General features: G+C 47.4%; 1 protein-coding gene across 2 annotated transcripts; it reads left to right on the plus strand.

Annotated features, from left to right (window-relative positions):
* The first annotated feature begins 2,644 nt into the window (after positions 1-2,644).
* Positions 2,645-13,543, plus strand: U2af1 (U2 small nuclear RNA auxiliary factor 1). 2 transcript variants are annotated; one of them, XM_055607184.1, is made up of 8 exons: positions 2,645-2,759; positions 5,754-5,841; positions 7,946-8,012; positions 11,607-11,656; positions 11,741-11,839; positions 12,161-12,294; positions 12,380-12,472; positions 13,258-13,543. In XM_055607184.1, the coding sequence occupies exons 1-8, from the start codon at positions 2,716-2,718 to the stop codon at positions 13,400-13,402; spliced, it is 720 nt and encodes a 239-aa protein (XP_055463159.1). In that variant the 5' UTR covers positions 2,645-2,715; the 3' UTR covers positions 13,403-13,543. The 2 variants fall into 2 exon arrangements, with proteins under 2 accessions (XP_055463159.1, XP_055463158.1); XM_055607183.1 differs by lacking the exon at positions 7,946-8,012 and adding an exon at positions 8,797-8,863.
* The last annotated feature ends 365 nt before the right edge of the window (positions 13,544-13,908 follow it).

The raw sequence follows: 13,908 nt of genomic DNA on the forward strand, positions 1-13,908 counted from the left end.
GTTTGGGTTTGGGGATTTTTGTTTTGGGTTTGTGTGTAGTGGTGTGTGTGTTATTGTTTTTGGTTTGGTTTGGTTTGGTTTGGTTTTTCTGGACAAGAGTTTTTCTGTGAAGCCCTGGCTGTCCTTGAACTTATCTGTAGACCAGAACTCAGAGGTCTTCCTCTGAGATTAAAGGCATGTGCCACCATTGCCCGGCTCTGACTTGGGTTGTTTTGTTTGTTAAACACAGTAGTCCAAGGGTAGGTATGGTAGCTCATACCTATAATAGTAGCACTAGGAAGGCAGAATCTGGTGGATCCCTGTTAGTTTGTGGCCAGCCTGGTCTACACAGTGAATTCCAGGACAGCCAGAGGTACAGAGAAAACTTGTCTTGAAAAATAATTAAAATAAAACAAAACAAAACAAAGAACCAGAATTGTTTTGGCCCAGAGACCATGCAGGCATGTGCTGATGAGGCTAGCCAATCGTCTAAACACTTGCAACTGTGAAAGTGGTGATGCTGGTCTTGATCTTGCAAAGATAGTACCAATATCTACCTAGCAGTGGTGGGACACGCCAGTCCTTCTCAAAGTGTTTATCTTCCCCCCACCCTCCCTTTTTGGATATAAAACTTCTTTCACAAAGAGAGGGAATGTAAATGTCAGGAACATGACTATTCAAAAGACATTCAGGATGTGTTGAGCGGCTGTGTAGAATACCAAAGGCTGGGTTTTCTTCCAGGCCAGCTTATCTGTTAAGAACTTACGAAACTTACACATATGAGAGAGCCAGGCAGGAAACGTTTCCTGGTTTCTTTTGCATAAGAGGCAAAACGCCCATGCTCACACCTGTAGCCTTTTCCAACTTGCCAGCTTCGCCGTGCCCACCTGTTGTTCCTCTCTTAGCCCACCCTGCCTCCTGAGGCCCTGGCACCTGTTCAAACTCTAGCTTTCACGCAGCAGATTCACAGAAAGCCTGCCGGTGTGGTTCTCAGCTGTTTCCGGGTGGGCAGCTCTCCATCCAGGCACGTTGCTTTACACCTCAGCGCTTTTGCATATTCATGCTTACCTTTAAAGTTCAGCTTCTGCTCCTTTGCAGCGTGTCATGACCAGCAAACCACTCCCTGGCATATGGTGGCATCCTCATTGCCAGCGCCATTGCTGGCAAAGATATTCCCACATATGCACTTATAAATCCCGTTTATCTCTCTCTTTCTTTTTCTTTCTTTCTTTCTTCTGTTTTTCCACACAGGGTTTCTCTGTGAAGCCCTAGCTGTCCTGGGACTCACTCTTATAGACCAGGCTGATCTTGAACTTACAGATATCTGCCTCACTGTCTTTCAAAAGCTGGGATTAAAGGGTGTGTCACCACCACTAGGCTCATTTATCTGTAGCTTGTTGTGGCATCCTCATTGCCAGCACCATTACTGGCAAAGATATCCCACACATGCACTTATAAATTCCACTTATCTCTCTCTCTCTCTCTTTCTCTCTCTGGTTTTTCCAGACAGGGTTTCTCTGTGTAGCTTTGGCTGTCCTGGACTCACTTTGTAGACCAGGCTGGCCTCGAACTCACAGAGATCCACCACCCTCTGCCTCCCCAAGTGCTGGGATTAAATTAAAGGCCAAAGGCCGTGTGATACCGCCCTCGGCTTCGTTTATCTCTGTTTTAAAAACAGAACAACACAAAACTGGAGATTGAGACTAGGACTTTACGAATGCTAAACAAGCATTTGCATCACTCCCAACACTCTTCTGAAGGCTGTCTCTGTGTAGACGTCTCCAGCCCTTAAACTCCTACATACCCACCAGTCTCTGGCTCCCAAGCATGGGTACAACACACCCTGTTTTCCAGCCCTTCTTAAGCTAGATGGTGGAATCTCAGCACTGGGGACACTGAGGCAAACAACAGATCTTGGGTTCCAGCCAAAGCTACATAATGAAGAGAATGTCTCCAAAAAAAAAAAAAAAAAAAAAAGTAATTAAAAATTATAACTTAAAGCCAGGGGGCACTCAAGGGGCAGAGGAAGGCGCGTCTATGAGTTCGAGGCCAGCCTGGTTTACAGAGCGAGTTCCAGAACAGCCAGGGCTACACAGAGAAACCCTGCGTAAAAAAAGTGAAAAGATGCTTGTGTGCTCAGAGGTTTGAGAGCCATGGAGGATCACCAGCAGGAATTGGTGTCACCTGTCCTCGGGTGGAAGAGGCTCTATAGCCACAGAGAGCAAGCAAAGTCATCAAACCAAGATGACTCCCACAGCCTGGGTCTCAGCCTGAGATCTGCCTGGAAATTCGGTAACTTGAAGGTGAGCTGGTGACTGTGGGGATACTGTAGGTTTAAATTCCTCCCGAAGGCCGGACAGAGCCCTTGTCCACAGCTGCACCCGTGGAAAGCCTAGGACAGGCGGGGCAGAAGGTAGAGAGGGCGCGGTCCCAGCGGCGGGCGCGGGAAACCGCGGTGCTGAGCACGCGCGGAAAGGCTCTACTCAGCCCAAGCACCGGGCTGCGCGCGGGACCCGCCCGGGAGGCAAGGAGTGCGCAGGCGCTAGGGCTGGAAGGCGGAGCCTCAGCGCCTTCTTCGTCCCGCCCCCGCGTAGCCCCCGCGTAGGCAGCGTCTCTCCCAATTGGACGGCGGCGCTACGACGGGCGGGAAGAGCGTCGTCGCGTCCGGTGACGTCTCCTGCGGACGTCGACTTAGTCGGCGGCGTCGGCTGCCGTGTCGGGCTCGTCCGGTGGAAAATGGCGGAATATTTGGCCTCCATCTTCGGCACCGAGAAAGACAAGTGAGTAGGACCGGCCTGCCTGGACTTGGGCAGGGGCGGTGACGGGCGACGGGTGCCGGCGAGCGGCGGTGGCGTCTAGGCGTAGCGGGTGACTCGGCCCTGACGGCCTCGCGCGGCTCGGGGCCACAGCCTCGTGGGCCGGGCGGCGGGACCTGGCGGGCGGCTCGGGCTGGGCCTCGGCGCTTAGGGCTCCACGGGGCTCCGCGCTGGGTTCTACGCAGGGCCCTGCTCCGCGCCGCGCTCCCGCCGCCGCCCCGGGCTTCTGTGGCGAGTTAACCCGTCCCTTGGAACTTTGGGCTTTGAGTGTTGTGTTGGAAGTGCTGGGTTACCATCCTCTCCTGGTACTCAGTCGCTAGGGCTGATCACTGGAAGCGGTTCCGGTAGAATAAACCTGCCTGCCTGCCTGAACGTTGGTGGGCCCGCTTTTCTTTTTGCATTGAGGTTTGCGCATCCGTAGCTAACTGTTACGGTAAAAGAAAAAAAAAATAACAATAGTTCTGCTTGTATTTGTATGCCATGTGGCACATACTCATTTCCAGTGTGTTAGCTGAAGCTTAGGTCAAAGGAAATGTATTCAGACGCGTTGAAGGATAATTCCCTCTTTGAAAACACAAAGATTAAGTGTCGGGCTTAATCTGGTCTCAGTAACTAGTCACCATCTTTTGTGTTTCCATATCTTGTATAAGGTTTTTGCAGCCATCAGTGAAGGTAAGCACTTGCAATAGATAACATTTCTGGTGCCACATTCTCACTGTTGAAAATGTTCTATTTTCCAGGTTGGAGGCTGTCTGATCAGGGACCTTTCTTATTGTTCAGTCTACTGTGTTAGAAAGAGGGAATGTTTCTATAAGTCTTCTGCCCACATCAGCAGTCACTCAAAAAACATTTTATTGGGTGTCAGATCTAAGCCAGTCTTGGAGAATCAGATGGGATAAAATGGAGGAAGGCTGTATGTGTTGTGTCAAGGATAACTAAAATACATTAAAGGGTCTGGAGAGGAGTTTGGTTCCCTGAGTCCACTTCATGCAATCTGACATCTCACGACCACCTGTAACTCCAGATCTGGGGAGTTCCATTGCCTCGGGCCACCACAGGCACCTGCATTTAGGTATATGCTCCTACAAGCCACACATAGGTAATTCAAAATAAAACCTTTAAAGTACTTTAAAACCAACATTCAAAGCCAGGTGTGGTGGTACACTTAGTCCCAGCACTCCAGAGGTCAAGGCAAGTGTATCTGTGTGAGTTCCAGGATAGCCAGAACTATTAGAGACATGCAAATTTGTTTGGTGCTATGGAAGATTGCAATCTCTAAATTCTGAGGTTACAGAGAAGGTGGCCTGGAACATGGTGAAGTGTGTATGCCAGTTCTGACATGAGAGGTTTCCCTGCATTAATACCTAACGGCTAGGGCTTAACAGAATTTGGGCCATAGTAATTCTGGCCCTGTGCTGATATCTGTGTAGTGAAGGGCCATTTCAGAAAACTAGTCAAAAGGGGGGGAAAATTGTTTTAATCTGTTAATTATGTCACTTCAGCAAAACAGCCATCTGAAACAAGAACATGGGGTGCCTATTAAGTTCGGGGCTTTTTAAGAAGGATAAGTTGTGTTTTTCTAGACCCAGCTTGTCGGGCAGAAATCACCCTTTTGCTGCCCCACCTAGACAGGGTTTCTCTGTGTCCTGAACTCTTTGTAGACCAGGCTAGCATCAAACTTTGATCCCCCTGCCTCTGCCTTCCAGTGCTTCGATTAAAGGCGTGTACCACCACACAGGGCTTTCCTTGTTATTTTAGATAATTGACTAAAACAAAAGTGTTTGCTGGGAGTACAGGTTTGAGAACTGTTTCATGTGGAACCCTTGACTGTTTTCAGCAGGAAGTCTGCCCATTCCAAGGTGCTTTCATAAGCACCAGGGTGCATTCATAAACTCTTCATTTTCTGTTTATTTTCTTTTGTTGTTTTCAAGACAGGGTTTCTCTGTGTAGCCTTTGATGTCCTGGGTTGGCTTTGTAGACTCTCCTGGAGTGGAACTCACAGTGATCCTCCTGCCTCTGCCTCCCAGACTACTGGCATTACAGGCATGTGCCACCAAGCCTGGCTTCTGTTGATTTTCTAAAATACATTATCTAATCAAGTTAGGTTGTGTAAAGTAAGGAGATCACTAGCAGTTAGTTTCCTCTGATAAATTCACACTTTCTAAGCATCCATGGGGAATGACTGGTCTTCATGGTCCACCAAATTTCATTGAGGTTGAGACATTCAGTCTTTACATCAGGGTGAGGAATTAAGTGTGTAGCTCTTGCTTACAGTGTCTGTGGGGCAGCACTCCTGCCTCTGCAGCTAACATCTGAATAGGGAAGCTACATCCAGTAAAAGTTCATTATCACAGATCTTGCAGACTGTCCAGCACCTGATGGTTTTGGTTGCTTGTGGCTCCAAGGAGTATCTGAGTAGTACTAAAGGGGCTTTGTGGCAGGTAAATTGCTCCTGTGCAGTTTCAAAGGCAGGCTGGGTCTCCAAATAGCACATTTGCACTGAGGTGAAACCTGCTTGCTTTAGACCAATTTGGAACTTTCCTTTTGGTTTGGTACATGAGTTGGAGAAAGCCTAGACTTTTTTTTTTTTTTTTTTTTTTCTGTTTTCTTTAGATAATGACAGGCATGTGGAAAAACACATCTCACTCGGTTCTTGAAACAGTGCCTCGTTAGCATTGTCTTCTCTTTTAGGTGGCATCCAGGACCCAAAGAGTCAGACAGTCTTTTTAAAAAGAAAAGAAAATATTAAACAGAGAGGGGGCCAAGTAGCAGGAAGCAGGTTAGAATTAGAACACTCTGTGGGTAGCTGGACATACTGCGTGCAAGAGGAAACACGGTCAGCCAGAGCTGCCCAACTAACCTGTGGTGTGGAAGAAAAGTAGCTAGGAAATAGGATCGAGTTAATGCTGTTTCTGCCGCGTCTTCCCAGAAATAATCGGTTCTCATTCTCCCTTACAGAGTCAACTGTTCGTTCTATTTCAAAATTGGAGCGTGTCGCCACGGAGACAGATGTTCTCGGTTGCACAATAAGCCGACCTTTAGCCAGGTTTGTGTGTGGTTGGGCTTTTTGTTTTTGTTTTTTATTTATTTACTTTTCACTTAAATTATCAAAAGTTCTTGCACTTTCAGGGGCGATTAATCTTTCCACGCACCTAGCAGTCATGTTTTCCCTCTAGTGTTATTTTGCATTAGTTGCAGAGGGTGACGGACCCACCCCAGTGGGCAGTCTTGCTGTTCTTAAACCTCAGAGTTGCTTCTTAAAGTATGGTTGCATATTAGCTGAAGCTGAGGGTCACTACCCTGTTTCTCTCCCTTACAGATAGACCCTCCTAGTGAATGCAGAGGGATTTCTGCTCACCGGACAGTAGTGATAACAGTCACTGGGCAAGGCATGCTGGCATGGGTGTCTATCAGCAGACCCAGCATGCTCTAATACCCTGGAGAGGTCCACAGTTTGACACCACAAGGCATCATTATCATAGAAACTTAACAATAAAAGATAGCCATAGAGGCAGGAGATTGGAAGTCTCCCTGAGTCTGTCTAAATTTAGCTGTTGAGTTTATCATATCTCCAGTCCAAGCCTGTTTACAGCTGTCTTTAAGCTGCAGGTACATTTTTTAACATCCCTGACTACCCTGTGTTAGTTTAGAAGGCATCTGTCCTCTAATGACTCTAAAAGTGTCCCTCTCTTGTGAATTTTAAGACTATTAGAGCACCTGCTTTAAACTGTGTTACAAGTGTTGTTTATCTGACTATTAAAATCTCCTTCCTGACCTGGTGGTTGTAGCCTGCTGACTCTGCATGCCTTCAGTGTCTTTGTGCTTGGTTAACATGCATGTGAGATGGTGGTCAGAGAGACTGTTCTCAGCCCTCTAGGAGCCAGAAGCCTTTGCTGCCCCACGGTTACCTCAGCTGCTCTAAGCACTGTGGCCTAGAACAAAGTAGGGAAGAGCAGGCCCCATATAGTGAGCTCAACATTACAATAATTACCTCAGTTGGGTTTGGTTGAGTAGTCAGAGGTAACTAGCTTCCTTTTTACATTGCTTTCCCTGCGGTGAACAGCTCAGTATGCCCCAGTACCGGGAGACCTGTAGGAACCAAGCATCCACCTTGTTCCCAATAGAAAGCTGGGTAAAGTCAGCTCTGGGAAACCTCTGAAGGTGTAGACCCGGGATGGTAGAGGGCTGGCCGCTTTAGCTTGGTGGTTCAGGGTGTGTGGTCTGATGTCAGCCTTTCTCCCAGTTGGGTTCCAGCAGCAGGCCTGTCTCCCAAACACTGTTCCTTACCCTGTACCCTTTGAGCACAGTTGGAACCAAGCTTACTGGTCTGCAGAGCACTTAGAACTGCTTTCTTTACAGCAAGTTGTTGAGAGGCCGTCTGTGCTGTAGGTCACACAGTCTATTTATTGGCTAGCATAATTGTAGTGTAATTCAGGGCGGGTTTCTTTGTAAGCACTAGAGTGATGTGGACGTGAGATTGATGTACTATATTAGCTTACTAACTTAAACATGGTTTGTTTTTTCAGACAACTTGATTTTAAGAAGAACGGTACAGTGTAAGGTTTCAAGTCTGCCTGATCCCGTTTAAAGCACAAAGGCTAAAAGGATTTTTTTCCTTAAAAGAAGGATCGCAAAAGAGCAAATGTTTTAACTATTGTATTATGTAAACAGAGACCCACCAAGAAAGTGTAAATAAGAGTCAGGTATCCGAGACAACTGGCGTGGCTGTTTTGCTCAGAGACCAGAGACCTTGAGTACTGCATACGCTTGATGTATGCATTTTGTTAAGGGAGATAACTGTGTGGGGAATATGATTATTATGTGACTTTTTAACATGTTGTGTGCTGGCTTGAAGTACAAGAAAATGTTAGTGTTCTCTTATCTTGTATTGAAGCACTTTATTATTGATAACGGGGACCACTCAAAACAACAGATACAGTTCCTTCTTGGTTGCTGGCTGACTTGACCCAAGTCACTGCTCAAACTCTGTTTTCATAATATGATGGTATTGGTGTACTCTGCACAACACAAGTGTCTGACTTGTGAGAAAAACAACAAACGTTAACCGTTTGCAAACTGTCTCTTTGCAATTGTCTAATATATGCACAGCAGCCAGTAGAATTCCCCTTTTTATTTTTTTTTCCCCGCAGACCATCTTGATTCAAAACATCTATCGTAATCCCCAAAACAGTGCACAGACGGCTGACGGCTCACACTGTAAGTCCCACAGTTGGAGAAATTTTTTTAAACGATGGTGTTCAAGAGCCCACTCTTAATTGAGACATAACGCTGGCTCTGAGCTGCTGACATAGAGCTGTTGCAAACAGGACACGGTGCTGGAACCGCGTGGCGCACAGCCAGAACTTGACAGGGGCCACAAGCGCTCAGGAGGCGCTTCTCCTAGGGAAAGTCACTGGCCAGCCTCTCCTGTTGACTAAAGTTTGTCACGAGCGTGCCCGCCCACATGAAGTGGGTTTTAACCTGGGTAGCCAATTGCTGGCTTTTACTGTGACTGAACCCTGGCCTTTCTTAAGTTCTTTCTGTAAAGTTAAAATGATAGGAATATTAAGGAGTCAACAAGGTAAGTTGCCCAGTAAGTGTGGATTTTATTTTACCATTATAATTTTTCCTCTAGGAAGTGGAGATTTCATGACATGAGATATTGTATTTCTCTGGTACAGCCCTTCGTTCATCTCAGGTGTGAGCACTTTCCCTTTCAGTCTCTGTCAGCTAAGAGCCAGTGCCGTCCTTGCTTGGCTGGCACTTGGCAGTGGAGAGTCCGCTGTGGGCAGAAGTGCGATATTGGCATCTCATGAGATCTCCCAGCACTGCAGTGTTAGCATAGTTCAAGACAGCCACCAACTAAGGGGACACTTCTGCTCTAGAGAAATAACCTGCTCTCTTTTCAGCACTGACTCAACTGAAGCGATCATCACAGGCAGCCGGTTAAGTGTTTACATTCAATTTCCATAATATAAAGTTGTTGCGTTTTGTATTTCAGACCATTGCCCTCTTGAACATTTACCGTAACCCTCAAAACTCTTCCCAGTCTGCTGACGGTTTGCGCTGTAAGTTCATACAAGTTCCTTCCCCGGTTCCCTGGGCTTGCGTGTCAGAGCTCAGTGTCCACTCCACCTGGTCTGCTGTGCTAGTGTCAAGAGCCGCCTGCGTTCCTAGAGGTGGCAGGAGCTGTTGTCCCCACTGACCTGCTGGAGATTTGAACTCCTGTCCCTTAGTCAGGATGACAGTGACTGGCAAGGGCACCCCTGAAATAGTTGGGACTTGCTGCTCTTTGCTCCCTCCGCACTTGGACCGTCACCCTGGGATGCACTGGGATTGAGTTCGAGGTCTGCTCTTCCCTCTGAAGAGCAGCAGCATCTGAACGGCTCTTGCTTTCTGGAACTCCAGTACAAATTGCTTAGACATTTTCAGATTTTATCGCCCACTAGCCTCCTTTTCACAAACTGCATGTCAGAGGTCATGCTCTTATGTGAGGACCTTGTTCTGAGTGTTTCCCAGGTGAGGGTCTGCGGCCCACACAGGCCCGAGTGTTCTGCCCACCATGCAGGTGTGCTAAGAGATGAGCACTTGGCAGAAGAGATGCTCAGTTCCAGTCACCCACTTTGCACAGATAGCATCTCGAGCTGCATTTGGTGATAGAGGGTACTCGATGGGGCAACAGCTTAAACTGGCATCAGCAAACATTCACTGCGGATTTCTTCATGTGCTGGGAATTACTGTATTTAGGTTATGACTATTCTACAGTGGAACACTGGGATGAAGTCATGTCCAAACCCAAGGTAGACCTCCCCTTGGGTGGCCACAGGCTAAATCCAGGACACCCCTGACCCCAACCTCCATCTCTTGGTTGGCCTACCCTGGGTAAATAAATGGTCCCAAGGCCACTGCCTGCTGCAGCTGGCCAGGCTGAGAGCCTCTGGTGCAAGTGCCGGTGTAGATCGAGATTTCCATGTGTTTTCCCTGAAGTGCTGGGTATTTTGTGATGCTGACCCTGACCTAACAATAGAGCATCTCTAAGTTGAGATAGTGTTCACCTGGCAATCAATCTCTGGTTTAAATATATGGCTTTATTTTTCCATGTTTAGAAATAAGGTCTGTAGGAGAAGGGAAATGTTTGTGTGGCTTTATTAAGTAATGTTTGTTCATGTTCCTGCCCTGGGTTACAAGCAAATGGGAAACAGGTGATTGGTAACAGTGACTGTTCTTCATTGCCTGGTTGTTCACTTGGGGACTCTGCTTTACTGACAGGATGTTGTGTTTGCTGTCTCTATTTGCAATTCACAGTGTGTTTTGAAGTGTACTGTAAACAATTTTCAGTTCTTAAATCTTCCAGTCCTGGGGTCCAGATTGTAAAAAGTAAATGAAACTGACTTCATTTTAGAGTAAGTTAGTTACCACCTCGGTGTAGAGAAATACAGTTTATATATACAAAGTGAAATATGAATCTCAATTTTAAGAATAGTATTTTCTATCAGGAGAGTCCTTTTCTAAGTTGAGTACTTAAAATGTACTGAGCCCACCTGGTGTTCTGTCTGATCAGTGTCGCTGTGCTGGTCTCAGTTAGCCTTTGTGTCCTTTTGACTAATGGGAACTGGAGCAGAGTAAGCACAGAGTCAGTCCTAAAACCACCACCAAAGGTTTTCAGAGCTGTTAAAACTCAGCTTTGAGCCTGGGGGTATGTTCTATCTGAATGCAGAAGGCCTTGACTTTAGCTGCTGCAGTCTGCCTGTGGAGCAGGCTTCTTAACCTTTTGCTGTTGCCTATGACTTGTTCCTTCAGGCAGGCCCGGCCACCCTTGAAGATTTGGTCAGGTACCACATCCAGGACAGGCTCCTGTCAAGAGAACCTGGTGCATCCTGTAACATTTGGGTTTTCAGGCCAACTCATTTTCTGTAAATTCAAAATAGCTCAAACAACCCAAGATAGGTGAGAAGGGAGCTGAAGCTGTCGCAATCAGAACGTAGGTTAGCTCTTAGTTTCAGGTACCGGAAGACACTGCCCCATGCCTCACTACATGCCCTTGGAGGGGTGCACCAAAAGAGGCAGGTGAGCCTTTGAGCTCTCCCCTTGCCCATGAATATGGCTCACAGAAGGGGTCAGTCAAAGGCCCAGCCTGGCAAACAATCCAGATTCTGACAGGCCCTAGCCAGCTCTTCAAGCATCTGTTTTATGGTATCTTGGATTGGGGTTGAGGTGGTGGTTGCTGGGATAGACTGAGGCTGGGCAAAAGTGCTCCTGAATAGCCATGACTTCACTTACTTCATGTGACCAACAGAGTAAGCTTGGTGTAGAGGTTGAGAGCACCTTCATCAAGGTCAGTGTCTTTATAACGAGACATCCAAAGTGCTGAAGTCTGGCGACATTGCTTTTAGTCGCATCAGAAAGCATTTTCTAGCATTCGATGATTAGCAGTGTATAAAGGCACATGAGCTCTTGATCACTCACCCTGGTTTCGGCTTCCATTTTGACCTAATAAAGGGGAAATCAGTGTACTTAACCTGGCCTCCAGTCTTAAGGAATACATTTTTGTTTTTAAAACGTCTTAATCTAAGAGTCACCTTTTTCCTTGACCTTTGTGTGGCCTTTTGGTACCAACTAAAGCTGACTGGTTTTGGTAGCCAGGACTGAGGTGGTGGGCATTTAAGATCTCAGCAACTCAAGGCACAAGCAAGTCGGTGCTCCTGTAGCATGCAGCTCTGGCCTGGCGTCCTCTAGACAGTCACTGTAGCAGTTGAGCTTGAGGACAGTGAGGCGACAGGGCTCTCACCAGCTGGGTGTCTTTGACTGCAGGTGCTGTGAGTGATGTGGAGATGCAGGAGCACTATGATGAGTTCTTTGAGGTAAGCGCCAGGGTGCAAGATGGGAGGGTGGCCAGTGAACTATGGGGCTGTGCGCAGTGTTCATCAGCCCGTATTCCCCTTCAGGAAGTCTTCACTGAAATGGAAGAAAAGTATGGGGAGGTTGAAGAGATGAACGTCTGTGACAACCTAGGAGACCACCTGGTGGGGAACGTGTATGTCAAGGTACAGACATGGCGGCTGTGGGTTGTCATCCTGGCAGCTGGTCCTTGAGTGAGAAGTCCTAGCTAGGGTGGAAGCTGCTTGGACTGGCATGATTAGTCTGTATACTTTGTTTCCTTTTCTGAAGTAACACTTGGGGGGCTGAGCTCTTCAGGGAATGGATTTAAAACAGAGGGCAGCACTAGGCCGTCCTGGGGTCCATCGTAAGGATTGTCATTCCATAAGTTTTCTGCCTCAGTGGATGTGTGTGACAGTAGTGGGGCAGAGAATAATTCATTAGCACCACAGGAGCAGAGGGGTGAACACTTTGTTTTACCTTTTCAGTTTCGACGTGAGGAGGATGCAGAGAAAGCTGTGATCGACTTGAATAACCGTTGGTTTAATGGGCAGCCGATCCATGCAGAACTGTCCCCAGTGACTGACTTCAGGGAAGCCTGCTGCCGCCAGTACGAAATGGGGTGAGTAAGGATGAGCGCCTCTAGTATGTGCGGAGTGCAGTCAGCATGGCACAGTGTAATTCACATGTCTGGATCTGATCCACAGAGAGTGCACAAGAGGGGGCTTCTGCAACTTCATGCATCTGAAGCCGATCTCGAGAGAGCTACGAAGGGAGCTGTATGGGCGCCGGCGCAAGAAGTGAGTCCTCTGGGTGTATGGTGAAGTGGGAGGGTCCCCCAGTGCCGAAGGAAAACCAGGCCTGGGACTGAGTGTCCGCTAAGATGTCTGCTTAGATCTTGGTGCATTATTTTAAATACAAAATACCTGGGAGAAGCCCGCCCCTGCTGTACAGAGAGACACCTGTGTTCCAGAACTGCGGTGCCTGCTAGAATCTTGTGTGCCTGTTGTCTGGTTTTTCCTGCATTGGGAACAGGGTGGGGTTCCCTGGCACTAGGGCCATCCCGCTGTACTGCTCTTGTTTTCCTGGCCTTGCATCACAGCAGGGGTCAGGATGAGTCAGGTGAGTTCACTGATTCTAGATGGTTCTCTTCCTCTCCTTACACATAGCTCAGGAAGTAGGCAGTATTGGGATTGTTTTTATTGTCAGCAAATAGCAACTCTCCCATCCTAAAAATTGGCCTGATAGACTGCCTAGCAAGTCCTAAGGAATAGATCAGGGGGAGAGGAGCAGTGCTGGCGGGTCAGCAGGTGACTTCCGTCTGCTGCCTGCATCTGTCTTGTGCTGATCTCCCACGTCGTTGGGTTGGTTCTGAAAGCTATAGAATACCAAGTGTACCACATCTGTTCACTTTGAAGGTGCATCCTTCCTGAAGATAGCATCTAAAATTGGTGCATTTTATAGTTGGGGCTTATAAGTCACTGGCTGCATGTGTCACTCCTGCAGTCGGAGCTGTCTGTCTATGCTCTGCTTCTGATGCTTTTTTTTTTTTTTTTTTTTTTTTTTTTTTTTGTCCTTGATCCAGGCATAGATCCAGGTCTCGATCCCGGGAGCGGCGTTCCAGGTCCAGAGACCGTGGGCGTGGTGGCGGCGGTGGAGGTGGAGGTGGTGGAGGACGAGAGCGTGACAGGAGGCGGTCGAGAGACAGGGAAAGATCTGGGCGATTCTGAGCCGAGCTGTTTTTACTGTGTGTCTGCTAGACAGTGTTGTAGTTGGTTGACAAGCCAGTTCATAATGGGATTTTTTTTAAAAAAAAAACAACAAAAATAAACAAAGATGGGTTTCTGAATAAAATTTGTAGTGATACAGTATTGGAGTGACTTTAAAATCTTTGTCTGCAATCTCTTTTCTAAAAGTGCTAGTCCCATGTCATTAAGGTAAATTCATACCATTTGGTATAAACAAAATATTACGTTTAGGGCATAAAAATCAGAGCAGGAGGGTAGCTTTGTAAGGAAAGCCAGCTGCTCTATTGTCCTTAGTGACCAGGAGTTTCTTCTCAAGGCTTGTGGGGTCTCTACCTTTCTCTGCTTGCCACAGCCAGTGAGCCAGTGTCCAACAATACTTGAGCACCAAGCATCAGGCCATGCATGTTTGCAAGAGAGCATGTCTGGGGGTGAGGTGCAGCACAGGGACCTGTGGGGTCATAGGACCAATAGGCTCACATGACCTTGTG

Source organism: Psammomys obesus, unplaced genomic scaffold (genome assembly GCF_907164565.1).
Source record: "Psammomys obesus unplaced genomic scaffold, mPsaObe1.curated_primary_1811, whole genome shotgun sequence".
NCBI lineage: Eukaryota > Metazoa > Chordata > Mammalia > Rodentia > Muridae > Psammomys > Psammomys obesus.

Coding starts and splice junctions, on each gene's coding strand:
- U2af1 (XM_055607184.1), top strand. CDS start 2,716: ATGGCGGAATATTTGGCCTCCATCTTCGGCACCGAGAAAGACAA. Junction 5,842..7,945: donor ATAAGCCGACCTTTAGCCAG/GTTTGTGTGTGG, acceptor TTTTCCCCGCAG/ACCATCTTGATTCAAAACAT. Junction 8,013..11,606: donor GACGGCTGACGGCTCACACT/GTAAGTCCCACA, acceptor CTTTGACTGCAG/GTGCTGTGAGTGATGTGGAG.